This window comes from Pristiophorus japonicus, chromosome 19, assembly GCF_044704955.1.
Source record: "Pristiophorus japonicus isolate sPriJap1 chromosome 19, sPriJap1.hap1, whole genome shotgun sequence".
NCBI classification, from domain to species: Eukaryota; Metazoa; Chordata; class Chondrichthyes; family Pristiophoridae; genus Pristiophorus; species Pristiophorus japonicus.
The window spans coordinates 92,711,129-92,731,731 of NC_091995.1; the positions used below are offsets into that span (position 1 = coordinate 92,711,129).

The 20,603-nt window shown below is 49.2% G+C and overlaps 1 protein-coding gene across 1 annotated transcript in view; it reads right to left on the reverse strand.

Annotated features, from left to right (window-relative positions):
- Nucleotides 1-20,091, reverse strand: part of LOC139230300 (G1/S-specific cyclin-D2-like) — a 50,236-nt gene extending 30,145 nt beyond the window's left edge. The window contains exons 1-3 of the mRNA XM_070862127.1: nt 19,888-20,091; nt 17,705-17,920; nt 15,443-15,602 (exon numbers count right to left, since the gene is read on the reverse strand). Coding sequence (XP_070718228.1) covers nt 15,443-15,602; nt 17,705-17,920; nt 19,888-20,091 — 580 coding nt within the window. The remainder of the gene's footprint in view (nt 1-15,442; nt 15,603-17,704; nt 17,921-19,887) is intronic.
- Between the last annotated feature and the right edge of the window lie 512 nt (nt 20,092-20,603).

A 20,603-nucleotide genomic window follows, 5' to 3' on the forward strand; every position in this document is an offset into this window, starting at 1 on the left:
GGTTTATTTACAGTTGAGAGCGGAGGTTATTTACAGGTGAGAGCGGAGGTTATTTTCAGGTGAGAGCGTGGGTTATTTACAGCTTAGAGTGGGGGTTATTTACAGGTGAGAGCGGGAGTTATTTACAGGTGAGAGCGGGGGTTATTTACAGGTCAGAGCGGGGTTTATTTACAGGTGAGTGCGGGGTTTACTTACAGGTGAGAGCGGGGGTTATTAACAGGTGAGAGCGGAGGTTATTTACAGGTGGGAGCGGGGTTTGTTTACAGGTGAGAGCGGGAGTTATTTACAGGTGAGAGCGGGGGTTATATACAGGTGCGAGCGGGAGTTATTTACAGGTGAGAGTGGAGGTTATTTATAGGTGGGAGCGGGGGTTGTTTACAGGTGAGAGCGGGGGTTATTTACAGGTGAGAGTCCCAATTATTTACAGGTGAGAGCGGGGGTTATTTACAGGTGAGAGCGGGGTTTATTTACAGGTGAGAGCGGGGTTTATTTACAGGTGAGAGCGGGGTTTATTTACAGGTGAGAGCGGGGTTTAGTTACAGGTGTGAGCGAGGGTTATTTACAGGTGAGAGCGGGCGTTATTTACAGGTGAGAGCTGGAGTTATTTACAGGTGAGAGCCCCAATTATTTACAGGTGAGAGCGGGGTTTATTTACAGGTGAGAGAGGGGGTTATTTACAGGTGAGAGTTGGGGTTATTTTCAGGTGAGAGCGGGGGTTATTTACAGGTGAGAGCGGGGGTTATTTACAGGTGAGAGCGGGAGTTATTTACAGGTGAGAGCGGGAGTTATTTACAGGTGAGAGCCCCAATTATTTACAGGTGAGAGCGGGGGTTATTTACAGGTGAGAGCAGGGTTAATTTACAGGTGAGAGCGGGGGTTATTAACAGGTGAGAGTGGGGGGGTTTTACAGGTGAGACCCCAATTATTTACAGGTGAGAGCGGGGTTTATTTACAGGTGAGAGCGGGGTTTATTTACAGGTGAGAGCGAGGGTTATTTACAGGTGAGAGCTGGAGTTATTTACAGGTGAGAGCCCCAATTATTTACAGGTGAGAGCGGGTGTTATTTACAGGTGAGAGCGGGTGTTATTTACAGGTGAGAGCGGGGTTTATTTACAGGTGAGAGCGGGGTTTATTTACAGGTGATAGCGGGGTTTATTAACAGGTGAGAGCGGGGGTTATTAACAGGTGAGAGCGGGGTTATTTACAGGTGAGAGCGGAGGTTATTTACAGGTGGGAACGGGGTTTGTTTACAGGTGCGAGCGGGAGTTATTTACAGGTGAGAGTGGAGGTTATTTATAGGTGGGAGCGGGGGTTGTTTACAGGTGGGAGCGGGGGTTGTTTACAGGTGAGAGCGGGGGTTATTTACAGGTGAGAGCTGGTGTTATTTACAGGTGAGAGCCCCAATTATTTACAGGTATGAGCGGTGTTTATTTACAGGTGAGAGCGGGGGTTATTAACAGGTGAGAGCGGGGGTTATTTACAGGTGAGAGCGGGAGTTATTTACAGGTGAGAGCGAGCGTTATTTATAGGTGAGAGCGGGCGTTATTTACAGGTGAGAGCGGGGGTTATTTACAGGTGAGAGCCCCAATTATTTACAGGTGAGAGCGGGTGTTATTTACAGGTGAGAGTGGGGGTTATTTACAGGTGAGAGCGGGAGTTATTTACAGGTGAGAGCGGGAGTTATTTACAGGTGAGAGAGGGGGTTATTTACAGGTGAGAGCAGGAGTTATTTACAGGTGAGAGTGGGGGTTATTTACAGGTGAGAGTGGGAGTTAGTTATAGGTGGGAGTCCGAATTATTTACAGGTGAGATCGGGGATTATTTACAGGTGAGTGTGGGGTTATTTACAGGTGAGAGTGGGGCTTATTTACAGGTGAGAGCAGGAGTTATTTACAGGTGAGAGCGGGAGTTATTTACAGGTGAGAGCGGGAGTTATTTACAGGTGAGAGCGGGAGTTATTTACAGGTGAGAGCGGGAGTTATTTACAGGTGAGAGCGGGCGTTATTTACAGGTGAGATTCGGTGTTATTTACAGGTGAGAGCGGGAGTTATTTACAGGTGAGAGCGGAGGTTATTTACAGGTGGGAGCGGGGGTTATTTACAGTTGAGAGCGGAGGTTATTTACAGGTGAGAGCGGAGGTTATTTTCAGGTGAGAGCGTGGGTTATTTACAGCTTAGAGCGGGGGTTATTTACAGGTGAGAGCGGGAGTTATTTACAGGTGAGAGCGGGGGTTATTTACAGGTGAGTGCGGGGTTTATTTACAGGTGAGTGCGGGGTTTACTTACAGGTGAGAGCGAGGGTTATTTACAGGTGAGAGCTGGAGTTATTTACAGGTGAGAGCCCCAATTATTTACAGGTGAGAGCGGGGGTTATTTACAGGTGAGAGCGGGGTTTATTTACAGGTGAGAGCGGGGGTTATTAACAGGTGAGAGCGGGGTTTATTAACAGGTGAGAGCGGGGGTTATTAACAGGTGAGAGCGGAGGTTATTTACAGGTGGGAGCGGGGTTTGTTTACAGGTGAGAGCGGGAGTTATTTACAGGTGAGAGCGGGGGTTATATACAGGTGCGAGCGGGAGTTATTTACAGGTGTGAGTGGGGGTTATATAAAGGTGTGAGTGGGGGTTATTTACAGGTGTGAGTGGGGGTTATATAGAGGAAGAATGTAGGCGTTATATAGAGGTGAGAGTGGGGGTAATATCGAGGTGAGAGTGGGGGTTATATCGAGGTGAGAGCGGGGGTTATATCGAGGTGAGAGCGGGGTTATTTACAGGTGAGAGCGGGGGTTATTTACAGGTAAGGGCGGGGGTTATATACAAGTGAGTGAGGGTTATATACAGGTGAGAGCGGGGGTTATTTACAGATGAGAGCGGGGTTTATTTACAGATGAGAGCGGGGTTTATTTACAGATGAGAGCGGGGGTTATTTACAGATGAGAGCGGGGTTTATTTACAGATGAGAGTGAGGGTTATTTACAGGTGAGTGTCCCAATTATTTACAGGTGAGAGCCCCAATTATTTACAGGTGAGAGTGGGGGTTATTTACAGGTGAGAGTGGGGGTTATTTACAGATGAGAGTGGGGGTTATTTACAGATGAGAGTGAGGGTTATTTACAGGTGAGAGTCCCAATTATTTACAGGTAAGAGCGGAGGTTATTTACAGGTGAGAGCGGGGGTTATTTACAGGTGAGAGCGGGGTTTATTTACAGGTGAGAGCGGGGGTTATTTACAGGTGAGTTCCCAAATAATTTACAGGTGAGCGGGGATTATTTACAGGTGAGAGTCCCAATTATTGACAGGTGGGAGAGGGGTTTTTTTTACAGGTGAGAGTGGGAGTTATTTAAGGTGAGAGTGGGGGTTATTTACAGTGGAGAGTGGGGGTTATTTACAGGTGAGAGCCCCAATTAATTACAGGTGAGAGCGGGAGTTATTTACAGGTGAGATTGCAGGTTATTTTCAGGTGAGAGCGGGGGTTATTTTCAGGTGAGAGCGGGGGTTATTTTCAGGTGAGAGCGGGGGTTATTTTCAGGTGAGAGTGGGGTTTATTTTCAGGTGAGTGCGGGGGTTATTTACAGGTGAGAGCGGGGTTTATTAACAGGTGAGAGCGGGGGTTATTTACAGGTGAGAGCGGGGGTTATATACAGGTGCGAGCGGGAGTTATTTACAGGTGAGAGTGGAGGTTATTTATAGGTGGGAGTGGGGGTTGTTTACAGGTGAGAGCGGGGGTTATTTACAGGTGAGAGCTGGAGTTATTTACAGGTGAGAGCCCCAATTATTTACAGGTGAGAGCGGTGTTTATCTACAGGTGAGAGCGGGGGTTATTAACAGGTGAGAGCGGGGGTTATTTACAGGTGAGAGTGGAGGTTATTTACAGGTGAGAGTGGAGGTTATTTACAGGTGAGAGTGGAGGTTATTTACAGGTGAGAGTGGGGGTTATTTACAGGTGAGAGCGGGGGTTATTTACAGGTGAGAGTCCAAATTATTTACAGGTGAGAGCGGGGGTTACATACAGGTGAGAATGGGGGTTATATACAGGTGTGAGCGGGGGTTATTTACAGGTGAGAGCGGGGCTTATATAGAGGTGAGAGTGGAGGTTATTTACAGGTGAGAATGGGGGTTATTTACAGGTGAGAGCGGGAGTTATTTACAGGTGAGAGTCCCAATTATTTACAGGTGAGAGCGGGGGTTACATACAGGTGACAGCGAGGGTTATTTACAGGTGAGAGCGGGGGTTATTTACAGGTGAGAGTCCCAATTATTTACAGGTGAGAGCGGGGGTTACATACAGGTGAGAGCGAGGGTTATTTACAGGTGAGAGTGGGGGTTATTTACAGGTGAGAGTCCCAATTATTTACAGGTGAGAGCGGGGGTTATTTACAGGTGAGAGTCCCAATTATTTACAGGTGAGAGCAGCGGTTATTTACAGGTGAGAGAGGGGCATATTTACAGGTGAGAGAGGGGCTTATTTACAGGTGAGATTGCGGGTTATTTACAGGTGAGAGCGAGGGTTATTTTCAGGTGAGAGCGGGGGTTATTTACAGGTCTGAGTGGGGTTTATTTACAGGTGTGAGCAGGGGTTATTTACAGGTGAGAGCAGGCGTTATTTACAGGTGAGAGCGGGGGTTATATACAGGTGTGAGCGGGGGTTATTTACAGGTGTGAGTGGGGGTTATATAAAGGTGTGAGTGGGGGTTATTTACAGGTGTGAGTGGGGGTTATATAGAGGAAGAATGTAGGCGTTATATAGAGGTGAGAGTGGGGGTAATATCGAGGTGAGAGTGGGGGTTATATCGAGGTGAGAGCGGGGGTTATATCGAGGTGAGAGCGGGGTTATTTACAGGTGAGAGCGGGGGTTATTTACAGGTAAGGGCGGGGGTTATATACAAGTGAGTGAGGGTTATATACAGGTGAGAGCGGGGGTTATTTACAGATGAGAGCGGGGTTTATTTACAGATGAGAGCGGGGTTTATTTACAGATGAGAGCGGGGGTTATTTACAGATGAGAGCGGGGTTTATTTACAGATGAGAGTGAGGGTTATTTACAGGTGAGTGTCCCAATTATTTACAGGTGAGAGCCCCAATTATTTACAGGTGAGAGCCCCAATTATTTACAGGTGAGAGTGGGGGTTATTTACAGGTGAGAGTGGGGGTTATTTACAGATGAGAGTGGGGGTTATTTACAGATGAGAGTGAGGGTTATTTACAGGTGAGAGTCCCAATTATTTACAGGTAAGAGCGGAGGTTATTTACAGGTGAGAGCGGGGGTTATTTACAGGTGAGAGCGGGGTTTATTTACAGGTGAGAGCGGGGGTTATTTACAGGTGAGTTCCCAAATAATTTACAGGTGAGCGGGGATTATTTACAGGTGAGAGTCCCAATTATTGACAGGTGGGAGAGGGGTTTTTTTTACAGGTGAGAGTGGGAGTTATTTAAGGTGAGAGTGGGGGTTATTTACAGTGGAGAGTGGGGGTTATTTACAGGTGAGAGCCCCAATTAATTACAGGTGAGAGCGGGAGTTATTTACAGGTGAGATTGCAGGTTATTTTCAGGTGAGAGCGGGGGTTATTTTCAGGTGAGAGCGGGGGTTATTTTCAGGTGAGAGTGGGGGTTATTTTCAGGTGAGAGTGGGGGTTATTTTCAGGTGAGTGCGGGGGTTATTTACAGGTGAGAGAGGGAGTTATTTACAGGTGAGATTGCGGGTTATTTACAGGTGAGAGCGGGGGTTATTTACAGGTGAGAGCGGGGGTTATTTACAGGTGAGATTGCGGGTTATTTACAGATGAGAGTGGGGGTTATTTACAGGTGAGAGCGGGGGTTATTTACAGGTGAGAGCGGGGGTTATTTACAGGTGAGAGCGGGGGTTATTTACAGGTGAGATTGCGGGTTATTTACAGGTGAGAGCGCGGTTAATTTACAGGTGAGGGCGGGGATTATTTACAGGTGAGAGTCCCTATTATTTACAGGTGAGAGCGGGAGTTATTTGCAGGTGAGAGCGGGGGTTATTTACAGGTGAGATTGCGGGTTATTTACAGGTGAGAGCGGGAGTTATTTACAGGTGAGAGCGGGGGTTATTTACAGGTGAGAGCGGGGGTTATTTACAGGTGAGAGTGGGAGTTATTTACAGGTGAGAGTGGGAGTTATTTACAGGTGAGAGCGGGGGTTATTTACAGGTGAGATTGTGAGTTATTTACAGGTGAGGGCGGGAGTTATTTACAGGTGAGGGCGGGGATTATTTACAGGTGAGTGCGGGGGTTATGTACAGGTGAGAGCGGAGGTTATTTACAGGTGGGAGCGGGGGTTGTTTACAGGTGAAAGCGGGAGTTATTTACAGGTGAGAGCGGGAGTTATTTACAGGTGAGAGCGGAGGTTATTTACAGGTGGGAGCGGGGGTTATTTACAGTTGAGAGCGAAGGTTATTTACAGGTGAGAGCGGAGGTTATTTTCAGGTGAGAGCGTGGGTTATTTACAGCTTAGAGCGGGGGTTATTTACAGGTGAGAGCGGGGTTTATTTACAGTTGAGAGCGGAGGTTATTTACAGGTGAGAGCGGAGGTTATTTTCAGGTGAGAGCGTGGGTTATTTACAGCTTAGAGTGGGGGTTATTTACAGGTGAGAGCGGGAGTTATTTACAGGTGAGAGCGGGGGTTATTTACAGGTCAGAGCGGGGTTTATTTACAGGTGAGAGCGGGGTTTATTTACAGGTGAGAGCGAGGGTTATTTACAGGTGAGAGCTGGAGTTATTTACAGGTGAGAGCCCCAATTATTTACAGGTGAGAGCGGGGGTTATTTACAGGTGAGAGCGGGGTTTATTTACAGGTGAGAGCGGGGGTTATTAACAGGTGAGAGCGGGGTTTATTAACAGGTGAGAGCGGGGGTTATTAACAGGTGAGAGCGGAGGTTATTTACAGGTGGGAGCGGGGTTTGTTTACAGGTGAGAGCGGGAGTTATTTACAGGTGAGAGCGGGGGTTATATACAGGTGCGAGCGGGAGTTATTTACAGGTGAGAGTGGAGGTTATTTATAGGTGGGAGCGGGGGTTGTTTACAGGTGAGAGCGGGGGTTATTTACAGGTGAGAGTCCCAATTATTTACAGGTGAGAGCGGGGGTTATTTACAGGTGAGAGCGGGGTTTATTTACAGGTGAGAGCGGGGTTTATTTACAGGTGAGAGCGGGGTTTAGTTACAGGTGTGAGCGAGGGTTATTTACAGGTGAGAGCGGGCGTTATTTACAGGTGAGAGCTGGAGTTATTTACAGGTGAGAGCCCCAATTATTTACAGGTGAGAGCGGGGTTTATTTACAGGTGAGAGAGGGGGTTATTTACAGGTGAGAGTTGGGGTTATTTTCAGGTGAGAGCGGGGGTTATTTACAGGTGAGAGCGGGGGTTATTTACAGGTGAGAGCGGGAGTTATTTACAGGTGAGAGCGGGAGTTATTTACAGGTGAGAGCCCCAATTATTTACAGGTGAGAGCGGGGGTTATTTACAGGTGAGAGCGGGGTTAATTTACAGGTGAGAGCGGGGGTTATTAACAGGTGAGAGTGGGGGGGTTTTACAGGTGAGACCCCAATTATTTACAGGTGAGAGCGGGGTTTATTTACAGGTGAGAGCGGGGTTTATTTACAGGTGAGAGCGAGGGTTATTTACAGGTGAGAGCTGGAGTTATTTACAGGTGAGAGCCCCAATTATTTACAGGTGAGAGCGGGTGTTATTTACAGGTGAGAGCGGGTGTTATTTACAGGTGAGAGCGGGGTTTATTTACAGGTGAGAGCGGGGTTTATTTACAGGTGATAGCGGGGTTTATTAACAGGTGAGAGCGGGGGTTATTAACAGGTGAGAGCGGGGTTATTTACAGGTGAGAGCGGAGGTTATTTACAGGTGGGAACGGGGTTTGTTTACAGGTGCGAGCGGGAGTTATTTACAGGTGAGAGTGGAGGTTATTTATAGGTGGGAGCGGGGGTTGTTTACAGGTGAGAGCGGGGGTTATTTACAGGTGAGAGCTGGTGTTATTTACAGGTGAGAGCCCCAATTATTTACAGGTATGAGCGGTGTTTATTTACAGGTGAGAGCGGGGGTTATTAACAGGTGAGAGCGGGGGTTATTTACAGGTGAGAGCGGGAGTTATTTACAGGTGAGAGCGAGCGTTATTTACAGGTGAGAGCGGGCGTTATTTACAGGTGAGAGCGGGGGTTATTTACAGGTGAGAGCCCCAATTATTTACAGGTGAGAGCGGGTGTTATTTACAGGTGAGAGTGGGGGTTATTTACAGATGAGAGCGGGAGTTATTTACAGGTGAGAGCGGGAGTTATTTACAGGTGAGAGAGGGGGTTATTTACAGGTGAGAGCAGGAGTTATTTACAGGTGAGAGTGGGGGTTATTAACAGGTGAGAGTGGGGGGGTTTTACAGGTGAGACCCCAATTATTTACAGGTGAGAGCGGGGTTTATTTACAGGTGAGAGCGGGGTTTATTTACAGGTGAGAGCGAGGGTTATTTACAGGTGAGAGCTGGAGTTATTTACAGGTGAGAGCCCCAATTATTTACAGGTGAGAGCGGGTGTTATTTACAGGTGAGAGCGGGTGTTATTTACAGGTGAGAGCGGGGTTTATTTACAGGTGAGAGCGGGGTTTATTTACAGGTGATAGCGGGGTTTATTAACAGGTGAGAGCGGGGGTTATTAACAGGTGAGAGCGGGGTTATTTACAGGTGAGAGCGGAGGTTATTTACAGGTGGGAACGGGGTTTGTTTACAGGTGCGAGCGGGAGTTATTTACAGGTGAGAGTGGAGGTTATTTATAGGTGGGAGCGGGGGTTGTTTACAGGTGAGAGCGGGGGTTATTTACAGGTGAGAGCTGGTGTTATTTACAGGTGAGAGCCCCAATTATTTACAGGTATGAGCGGTGTTTATTTACAGGTGAGAGCGGGGGTTATTAACAGGTGAGAGCGGGGGTTATTTACAGGTGAGAGCGGGAGTTATTTACAGGTGAGAGCGAGCGTTATTTACAGGTGAGAGCGGGCGTTATTTACAGGTGAGAGCGGGGGTTATTTACAGGTGAGAGCCCCAATTATTTACAGGTGAGAGCGGGTGTTATTTACAGGTGAGAGTGGGGGTTATTTACAGATGAGAGCGGGAGTTATTTACAGGTGAGAGCGGGAGTTATTTACAGGTGAGAGAGGGGGTTATTTACAGGTGAGAGCAGGAGTTATTTACAGGTGAGAGTGGGGGTTATTTACAGGTGAGAGTGGGAGTTAGTTATAGGTGGGAGTCCGAATTATTTACAGGTGAGATCGGGGATTATTTACAGGTGAGTGTGGGGTTATTTACAGGTGAGAGTGGGGCTTATTTACAGGTGAGAGCAGGAGTTATTTACAGGTGGGAGCGGGAGTTATTTACAGGTGAGAGCGGGAGTTATTTACAGGTGAGAGCGGGCGTTATTTACAGGTGAGATTCGGTGTTATTTACAGGTGAGAGCGGGAGTTATTTACAGGTGAGAGCGGAGGTTATTTACAGGTGGGAGCGGGGGTTATTTACAGTTGAGAGCGGAGGTTATTTACAGGTGAGAGCGGGGGTTATTTACAGGTGAGAGCGGGGGTTATTTTCAGGTGAGAGCGGGGTTTATTTTCAGGTGAGAGCGGAAGTTATTTACAGGTGAGAGTGGAGGTTATTTACAGGTGGGAGCGGGGGTTGTTTACAGGTGGGAGCGGGGGTTATTTACAGGTGAGAGCGGGAGTTATTTACAGGTGAGAGTGGAGGTTATTTACAGGTGGGAGCGGGGGTTGTTTACAGGTGGGAGCGGGGTTTGTTTACAGGTGAGAGCGGGAGTTATTTACAGGTGAGAGCGGGAGTTATTTACAGGTGAGAGCGGAGGTTTTTTACAGGTGAGAGCGGAGGTTATTTACAGGTGGGAGCGGAGGTTGTTTACAGGTGAGAGCGGGGGTTATTTTCAGGTGAGAGCGGGGGTTATTTTCAGGTGAGAGCGGGGTTTATTTTCAGGTGAGAGCGGGGGTTATTTACAGGTGAGAGCGGGGGTTATTTACAGGTGAGAGCGGGGGTTATTTACAGGTGAGAGCGGAAGTTATTTACAGGTGAGAGCGGGGTTTATTTACAGGTGAGAGCGGGGTTTATTTACAGTTGAGAGCGGGGTTTATTTAAAGGTGAGAGCTGGAGTTATTTACAGGTGAGAGCCCCAATTATTTACAGGTGAGAGCGGGGGTTATTTACAGGTGAGAGCGGGCGTTATTTACAGGTGAGATTGGGGGTTATTTACAGGTGAGAGCGGGAGTTATTTACAGGTGAGAGCGGGAGTTATTTACAGGTGAGAGCGGAGGTTATTTACAGGTGAGAGCGGAGGTTATTTGCAGGTGGGAGCGGAGGTTGTTTACAGGTGAGAGCGGGGGTTATTTGCAGGTGAGAGCGGGAGTTATTTTCAGGTGAGAGCGGGGTTTATTTTCAGGTGAGAGCGGGGTTTATTTTCAGGTGAGAGCGGGGGTTATTTACAGGTGAGAGCGGGGGTTATTTACAGGTGAGAGCGGGAGTTATTTACAGGTGAGAGCGGGGTTTATTTACAGGTGAGAGCGGGGTTTATTTACAGTTGAGAGCGGGGTTTATTTAAAGGTGAGAGCTGGTGTTATTTACAGGTGAGAGCCCCAATTATTTACAGGTGAGAGTGGGGGTTATTTACAGGTGAGAGTGGGGGTTATTTACAGGTGAGAGTGGGAATTAGTTAACAGGTGAGAGTCCCAATTATTTACAGGTGAGAACGGGGATTATTTACAGGTGAGAGCGGGGTTTATTTACAGGTGAGAGTGGGGGTTATTTACAGGTGAGAGTGGGGGTTATTTACAGGTGAGAGTGGGGGTTATTTACAGGTGAGAGTGGGGGTTATTTACAGGTGAGAGTGGGAATTAGTTAACAGGTGAGAGTCCCAATTATTTACAGGTGAGAACGGGGATTATTTACAGGTGAGAGCGGGGTTTATTTACAGGTGAGAGTGGGGGTTATTTACAGGTGAGAGTGGGGGTTATTTACAGGTGAGAGTGGGGGTTATTTACAGGTGAGAGCAGGAGTTATTTACAGGTGAGAGCGGGAGTTATTTACAGGTGAGAGCGGGGTTTATTATCAGGTGAGAGCGAGGGTTATTTACAGGTGAGAGCGAGGGTTATTTACAGGTGAGAGCTGGAGTTATTTACAGGTGAGATCCCCAATTATTTACAGGTGAGAGCGGTGTTTATTTACAGGTGAGAGCGGTGTTTATTTACAGGTGAGAGCGGGGGTTATTTACAGGTGAGAGCGGGGTTTATTTACAGGTGAGAGCGGGAGTTATTTACAGGTGAGAGCGAGCGTTATTTACTGGTGAGAGCCCCAATTATTTACAGGTGAGAGCGGGTGTTATTTACAGGTGAGAGTGGGGGTTATTTACAGATGAGAGTGGGGGTTATTTACAGGTGAGAGCGGGAGTTATTTACAGGTGAGAGCGGGAGTTATTTACAGGTGAGAGAGGGGGTTATTTACAGGTGAGAGTTGGGGTTATTTACAGGTGAGAGCGGGAGTTATTTACAGGTGAGAGTGGGTGTTATTTACAGGTGAGAGCGGGAGTTATTTACAGGTGCGAGCGGGAGTTATTTACAGGTGGGAGCGGGGGTTATTTACAGGTGAGAGCGGGAGTTATTTACAGGTGAGAGCGGAGGTTATTTACAGGTGGGAGCGGAGGTTGTTTACAGGTGAGAGCGGGGGTTATTTTCAGGTGAGAGCGGGGTTTATTTTCAGGTGAGAGCGGGGTTTATTTTCAGGTGAGAGCGGGGGTTATTTACAGGTGAGAGCGGGGGTTATTTACAGGTGAGAGCGGGGGTTATTTACAGGTGAGAGCGGGAGTTATTTACAGGTGAGAGCGGGGTTTATTTACAGGTGAGAGCGGGGTTTATTTAGAGTTGAGAGCGGGGTTTATTTAAAGGCGAGAGCTGGAGTTATTTACAGGTGAGAGCCCCAATTATTTACAGGTGAGAGCGGGGGTTATTTACAGGTGAGAGCGGGGGTTATTTACAGGTGAGAGCGGGAGTTATTTACAGGTGAGAGCGGGGGTTATTTACAGGTGAGAGTGGGAATTAGTTACAGATGAGAGTCCCAATTATTTACAGGTGAGAGCGGGGATTATTTACAGGTGAGAGTGGGGGTTATTTACAGGTGAGAGTGGGGGTTATTTACAGGTGAGAGTGGGAATTAGTTACAGGTGAGAGTCCCAATTATTTACAGGTGAGAACGGGGATTATTTACAGGTGAGAGCGGGGTTTATTTACAGGTGAGAGCGGGGTTTATTTACAGGTGAGAGTGGGGGTTATTTACAGGTGAGAGTGGGGGTTATTTACAGGTGAGAGTGGGGGTTATTTACAGGTGAGAGCGGGAGTTATTTACAGGTGAGAGCGGGGTTTATTATCAGGTGAGAGCGAGGGTTATTTACAGGTGAGAGCGGGCGTTATTTACAGGTGAGAGCTGGAGTTATTTACAGGTGAGAGCGAGCGTTATTTACTGGTGAGAGCCCCAATTATTTACAGGTGAGAGCGGGTGTTATTTACAGGTGAGAGTGGGGTTTATTTACAGGTGAGAGCGGGAGTTATTTACAGGTGAGAGCGAGCGTTATTTACTGGTGAGAGCCCCAATTATTTACAGGTGAGAGCGGGTGTTATTTACAGGTGAGAGTGGGGGTTATTTACAGATGAGAGTGGGGGTTATTTACAGGTGAGAGCGGGAGTTATTTACAGGTGAGAGCGGGAGTTATTTACAGGTGAGAGAGGGGGTTATTTACAGGTGAGAGTTGGGGTTATTTACAGGTGAGAGCGGGAGTTATTTACAGGTGAGAGTGGGTGTTATTTACAGGTGAGAGCGGGGGTTATTTACAGGTGACAGCGGGAGTTATTTACAGGTGAGAGCGGGAGTTATTTACAGGTGAGAGCGGGAGTTATTTACAGGTGAGAGTCCCAATTATTTACAGGTGAGAGCGGGGGTTATTTACAGGTGAGTGTTGGAATTGTTTACAAGTGAGAGTTCCAGTTATTTACAGGTGAGAGTGGGAGTTAGTTACAGGTGGGAGTCCCAATTATTTACAGGTGAGATCGGGGATTATTTACAGGTGAGTGTGGGGTTATTTACAGGTGAGAGTGGGGGATTTTTACAGGTGAGAGCGGGAGTTATTTACAGGTGAGAGCGGGAGTTATTTACAGGTGAGAGCGGATGTTATTTACAGGTGAGAGCGGGAGTTATTTACAGGTGAGAGCGGGGGTTATTTACAGGTGACAGCGGGAGTTATTTACAGGTGAGAGCGGGAGTTATTTACAGGTGAGAGCGGGAGTTAGTTACAGGTGGGAGTCCCAATTATTTACAGGTGAGATCGGGGATTATTTACAGGTGAGTGTGGGGTTATTTACAGGTGAGAGTGGGGGATTTTTACAGGTGAGAGCGGGAGTTATTTACAGGTGAGAGCGGGAGTTATTTACAGGTGAGAGCGGATGTTATTTACAGGTGAGAGCGGGAGTTATTTACAGGTGAGAGCGGGGGTTATTTACAGGTGACAGCGGGAGTTATTTACAGGTGAGAGCGGGAGTTATTTACAGGTGAGAGCGGGAGTTATTTACAGGTGAGAGTCCCAATTATTTACAGGTGAGAGCGGGGGTTATTTACAGGTGAGTGCTGGAATTATTTACAAGTGAGAGTTCCAGTTATTTACAGGTGAGAGTGGGAGTTAGTTACAGGTGGGAGTCCCAATTATTTACAGGTGAGATCGGGGATTATTTACAGGTGAGTGTGGGGTTATTTACAGGTGAGAGTGGGGGATTTTTACAGGTGAGAGCAGGAGTTATTTACAGGTGAGAGCGGGAGTTATTTACAGGTGAGAGCGGGGGTTATTTACAGGTGAGATTGGGGGTTATTTACAGGTGAGAGCGGGTGTTATTTACAGGTGAGAGCGGGGGTTATTTACAGGTGAGAGTGGGAATTAGTTACAGGTGAGAGTCCCAATTATTTACAGGTGAGAGCGGGGATTATTTACAGGTGAGAGTGGGGGTTATTTACAGGTGAGAGCATGAGTTATTTACAGGTGAGAGCGGGGTTTATTTACAGGTGAGAGTGGGGTTTATTTACAGGTGAGAGTGCGGGTTATTTACAGGTGAGAGTGGGGTTTTTTTACAGGTTAGAGCAGGAGTTATTTACAGGTGAGAGCGGGAGTTATTTACAGGTGAGAGCGGGCGTTATTTACAGGTGAGATTGGGGGTTATTTACAGGTGAGAGTGGGGGTTATTTACAGGTGAGAGCGGGGGTTATTTACAGGTGAGAGTGGGAATTAGTTACAGGTGAGAGTCCCAATTATTTACAGGTGAGAGCGGGGATTATTTACAGGTGAGAGTGGGATTTATTTACAGGTGAGAGTGGGGTTTATTTACAGGTGAGAGTGCGGGTTATTTACTGGTGAGAGCGTGGTTTATTTACAGGTGAGAGTGGGGTTTATTTACAGGTGAGAGTGCGGGTTATTTACAGGTGATAGTGGGGGTTATTTACAGGTGAGAGCAGGAGTTATTTACAGGTGATAGTGGGGTTTATTTACAGGTGAGAGCAGGAGTTATTTACAGGTGAGAGCGGGGGTTATTTATAGGTGAGAGTGGGGGTTATTTACAGGTGAGTGTTGGAATTATTTACAAGTGGGAGTCCCAGTTATTTACAGGTGAGAGCGGGGATTATTTACAGGTGAGATTGGGGGTTATTTATCGGTGAGAGAGGGAGTTATTTACAGGTGAGAGCGGGGGTTATTTACAGGTGAGTGTTGGAATTATTTACAAGTGAGAGTCCCAGTTATTTACAGGTGAGATTGGGGGTTATTAACAGGTGAGAGAACCAGTTATTTACAGATGAGAGTGGGGGTTATTTACAGATGAGTGTGGGAATTAGTTACAGGTGAGACCCGGGGTTATTTACAGGTGATAGTCCCGGTTATTTACAGGTGAGAGTGGGAGTTAGTTACAGGTGAGAGCGGGGGTTATTTACAGGTGAGAGTCCCGGTTATTTACAGGTGAGAATGGGAGTCAGTTACAGGTGAGAGTGGGGATTAGTTACAGGTGAGACCCAGGGTTATTTAGAGGTGAGAGTCCCGGTTATTTACAGGTGAGAGTGGAAGTTAGTTACAGGTGAGAGTGGGAGTTAGTTACAGGTGAGAGTGGGGGTTAGTTACTGGTGAGACCCGGTGTTAGTTACAGGTGAGAGTCCCAGTTATTTACAGGTGAGAGTGGGAGTTAGTTACAGGTGAGAGTGGGGGTTAGTTACAGGTGAGACCCGGGGTTATTGGTTTCTTGCCCTGCCTGAGTGCCCGCCATGTCCCACCAAACAGCCAGTGTTATGTACAGGTGACGCACTGATCCACGACTGATGCTGGAATCCGTGTGTTAGATCTCCCCGCACTCTTCCTGAACAGGATACCTATCGTGCAGAGTGCGATGAATGTTTCCGTGTGTTTTCTGACCACCTCCTCTTTGGCCCTTGGCAGGCCCGTGGCTCCGATTAAATGCTCCACGAACTCCTGGGCTGTGGGAGCTGCGATGTCCCACTTCAGCTTGTTGAGGATTAGCAGCTCCATCGCCTGCAGACAGAGAGAGAGAAGTGGAGAATGAGACACCTCGCAACCCTCCCGGACAGACCCCAGCATTGTGCGGGGAGCCGGCACCCCCCCCTCGGCTCAGCACCCCGAACCCCCCCCCGGGCTCCCTCACTCCCTCACTCGGGTCCCCGGGCTCACCCCCTGCACTGTGCAGTCAGCCGATCTCCGCCAGAGTGGTGAGCGTTGAATTCGACACCCCACCCAGGTTCAGGAGGGGCTTCACAGCCTCATCACTGTCCAGTGAGCCCCGGAGACACGTGTGTGTGTGAATGGGGGGGGGCGGGGGGGTGGGGTGAGTCTGTGTCTGTGTCTGTGAGTGTGTGCGTCTGTTTATGTGTCTATGCGTGTGTCTGGCTGTGTGTGTGTGTCTGGTTGTGTGTGTGTGTGTGTGTGAGTGAGTGTCTGGTTTAAAGGGGCGTTCAAAATGATGAGGGGTTTTGATAGAGTAAATAGAGAGAAACTTCTTTACCCAGAGAGTGGTGAGAATGTGGAACTCGCTGCCACAGGGAGGGGTTGAGGCGAATAGTATCGATGTATTTAAGGGGAGGCTGGATAAACACAGGAGGGAGAAAGGAATAGAAGGATATGGTGATGGGGTGAGATGGAGAGGGGTGAGAGGGGGCTGGTGTGGAGCATAAACCCCGGCACGGAGCGGTGGGGCCCAGTGGCCGGTTTCTGGGCTGTAAATACTGTCTACCTCCCTGGCAGGAGGGTCGATAACCAGAGGGACACAGATTTAAGGTGATTGGCAAAAGGGGGAGATGCAGAGAACGTTTTTACGCAGCGAGTTGTTGCGATCGGGAACGCGCTGCCTGAAAGGGCGGTGGGAGCAGATTCAATAGTGACTTTCAAACCGGGAATTGGATAAATACTTGAAAAATAAATTTTTGCAGAGCTATAGGGAGAGAGCAGGAGGGAGTGGGACCAATGGGATCGCTCTTTCACAGAGCCGGCACAGGCTCGATGGGCCGAATGGCCTTCTCCTGTGGTGTACGATTCAATGATGATTCTTTCACTCCCACCCTTACCCACACGTAATGTATTTGCTTCATGGGTTCTTCGCTCAAGAATCCATAGCAACACATTGCTATTAAGAACTAGTTGGTTTATTAACAAAGGTTTAACAATCACACTACACATTACCGGTTCATCCACCAGGCTCACAACCACCTGCCCCATCGTGGATCCCCCGAACCCAACTGGCCGGGGTTTTATTGAGTCTTGTGAACATCACGCTTCTGGCTAAGCCACTCCCAACTCAACAGCTCTACAACTATTTTAGTAGAACCAATAATCAAGTGCATACCCTCCCCCACCCCCCCAGGTAAATTAACAAATGAAAACTTTTACAGTAACTTAAATCAAATTAAAATTTGGTTGCCGGGGGTGATGATGCACCCCAGTCCTTCCGGCGCTCACCTCTCGCGGAAGGCCGCGTGCTCCATCTCCAGGGACACCCTGGCGCGAACGTAACCGCGGAAGAGAGGCAGGCAGTCGGGCTGAACGACCCCCTTGACCGCCCGCTGCCTGGACCGGCTGATGGCCCCCCTTGGCCGGACCCAGGAGCAGTCCTACGAGGAGGCCCTTCCGACCTGCCCGCTCCCCTCCGCACAAGATCAGGAAAGAGCGTGGGACTGAAGTGCAACCAGAATTTGAGGAGCAGCCCCTTCAAATAATGGAAGAGGGGCTGCAACCTCACACACTGCACATACACGTGGAACACGGACTCCTCCAGACACAACAGCTCTCCAATCCTGTCAGCATACTCACCAGTCCGTACATTACACCACGCAATAGTTGAGGAGCGGTAATTCTAATTGTAGCACCCCTCCCCCTCTCATTACTCCCCCTCGCTGGGATCAGTTTGAACAATGTATACGCTCTCGGTTGCACGTGGGGAGGGGCTTTTTTCACGAACCCGCTGCAGTCCGTGTGGTGAAGGTGTGTTCCCCTCTCACCCACAGATCAGGAGACCCCCCTGGGAGGAGGAGGAGGAGGGGAGTTAGGACCCAGCGACCTCCCCTGCCGCGGACTCCCCCCCCCCCCCCCCCCCCCACCCCGCCTCCCCGCACCGAGCGACTTACCCGCAGCTCCTGGGGCCGGGACGAGCCGGCGGTGTAGGCACACACTGTGTCCAGGGGCAGCGGCAGCGTCTGGCGGAGCTTGGAGGCCAGAAGCAGGCAGGCCGAGCCCAGCAGCTGCAGCCGGCACTTCTCCACCGGCACCAGGGCCAAGAACCGGTCCACGTAGTTCATGGCCAGGGGAAACACCTCCTTCTCACACAGCTCTTCTTCACACACCTAGGGCCCGAGAGACACAAGCCACGTATTCATCACCAACCAACAACGTTCATTTATATAGCGCCTTTAATGTAGTGAGACGTCCCGAGGCGCTTCACTAGAGTATGAGATTTTAAAAAATTTGACACCGTGCCGCGTAAGGAGAAATTAACGCAGGTCAGAGAGGTCGGTTTCAAGGAGCGTCTTGAAGGAGGAGAGAGAGGTAGAGAGGCGGAGAGGTTTAGGGAGGGAGTTCCAGAGCTTGGGGCCCAGGCAACAGAAGGCACGGTCACCGATGGTGGAGCGATTATAATCAGGGATGCTCAGGAGGGCAGAATTAGAGGAGCGCAGACATCTCGGGGGGGTTGTGGGGCTGGAGGAGATTACAGAGATAGGGAGGGGTGTAAGGGCTGGAGGTTACAGAGATAGGGAGGGGTGTAGGGGCTGGAGGAGATTACAGAGATAGTAAATCCACCCAAGGCTCTTCGCAAGAGTGATTATCAGACAATGTTTGAGATATCAGGACAGGTGACCAAAAGCTTGGTCAAAGAGGTAGGTTTTAAGGAGTGTCTTAAAGGAGAGGTTTAGGGAGGGAATTCCAGAGCTTAGGGCAAAAAAGTGTCATGTCAGAGTGTCATGTGGATGGAAAAACGAGGAGTGGGGGGTGGGAAAGGGTAGAACAGAGACTTCCAGTGCACTGTCGGAGGAGCAGTGCTGAGGGAGTGCTGCACTGTCGGAGGGGCCGTCTTTCGGATGAGACGTTAAACCGAGGCCCTGCCTGCTCTCTCGGGTGGATGTTAAAGATCCCATGGCACTATTTCGAAGAAGAGCAGGGGAGTTATCCCCGGTGCCCTGGGGCCAATATTTATCCCTCAATCAACATCACTAAAAAACTAATCACTAATGATTATCTGGTCATTATCACATAGCTGTTTGTGGGAGCTTGCTGTGCGCCAATTGGCTGCCGCGTTTCCCAAATTACCACACTCCAAAAAGTTCTTCATCGGCTGTAAAGCGCTTTGGCTTTGGGACATCCGGTGGTCGTGAAAGGCGCTATATAAATGCAAGTCTTTCTTTTTAACTATCTTGACTGTGATGCCTCTCGTGGTCAAATAGCCGGCCTGCACTCGTGTCGAGGCTTGCACGTGAACGGACCCTACTGCAGCGAGGTAGCGGCTGGCGTACCCCCAACCTCCACCCCTCCACACTCCCCCACCCCCACCTCCCACCCCAGGAATCAGCACCTTCAGGGGAGGAGGTGGAAGAGACTGAGAGACTTCAACTTCTCAAAAGCAGTTATCACTAAGAGACTGAGCAAACCGTCTCCCTCCCCTTGGAACATCGGAACAGGAGGAGGCCATTCGGCCCCTCGAGCCTGTTCCGCCATTCAATGAGATCACGGCCAATCTGTATTGTACCCGCCTTGGTTCCGTAACCCTCAACACCCTTACCCAACAAAATACTATCAGTCTCAGCTTTGAAATTTATAATTGACCCGCAGACTCAACAGATTTTTTGGGGGAGAGCGTTCCAGATTCCCAACGCCCTTTGTGTGAACAAATGCTCCCTGACATCACGCCCAAACTCCTGGCTCTAATTTTGAGGTGATGCCCCCTTGTTCTCGACTCCCCCACCCCAGCAGCCTACCCTATCAACTCCTTCAATCATATTAAGAACGACTTAAAGAAAGACGTGCATTTCTATAGCGCCTTTCACGAGCATCGGACGTCCCAAAGCGCTTCACAGCCAGTGAAGTACTTTTTGGAGTGTAGTCACTGTTGTAATGTGGGAAACGCGGCAGCCAATCTGCGCACAGCAAGCTCCCACAAACAGCAGCTTGACAATGACCCAGATCATCAGTTTTATAAACACCTCAATTAGATGGCGAGTTAATCTTCTACCCTCGAGGGAACACAAAGGCCCAGCCTGTCCTGAATATTTTAGCCCCGGGTTATTCTGCGCAGCCCTCGATCCGTGTTGACACCAACCTCCAACATCCAACCGGCCAGCCTGCTCCTCATGTGGGGCTGAACTTCCATCTGTACCGACGCGAGGCTGCCCGACTTGGGCAGGAAGCGGTCTTCCGTCTCCAGTAACCTGGCCAGGACGCGTTCCTTCAGCAGGCAGGGGTCGGGCTGGGCTCGGCAGACCCTCTCCCACCCACCGCTCGGCACTGTCCTCTCTGCCTCCATCGTCGCTCAAACCGTGGCTTCTGAAACCCTCCGGGTCTCTGTCCCTATATACCCAGAGCCCCCCCTACACACACACACACACACAGCCCAAGCCCCTCCCTCTGGCACTCGGCCCACTCCCTCTCTCTCTCTCTCTCCGTCCAATTACATGAAATAACTTCACAGTCCGCCTTGTGATGAACGGGCTCCAACCTCAGTCATTCAAATCCCGAGTGTTTGGCTGGTTGTCTCGTGCACTGCCCTCTCTCCCCCCCTTCCCCCCCCCCCCCCCCCCCACACGCTGCGTGTCTCAGCTGTTTATCTCACAGAAATTTAAAGGGCTCTCATTTCGACAGTGATTATCTGTCTCTCTCTGTCACCGGTTTCACCCCCCCCTCCTCCGACCTGAGGGTTTCTCAGCTTCTTGCCCCCGACAGAAAGAAAAGACTTGCATTTATATAGCGCCTTTCACGACCACTGGGCGTCTCAAAGTGCTTTACAGCCAATGAAGTACTTTTGGAGTGTGCGTGTGC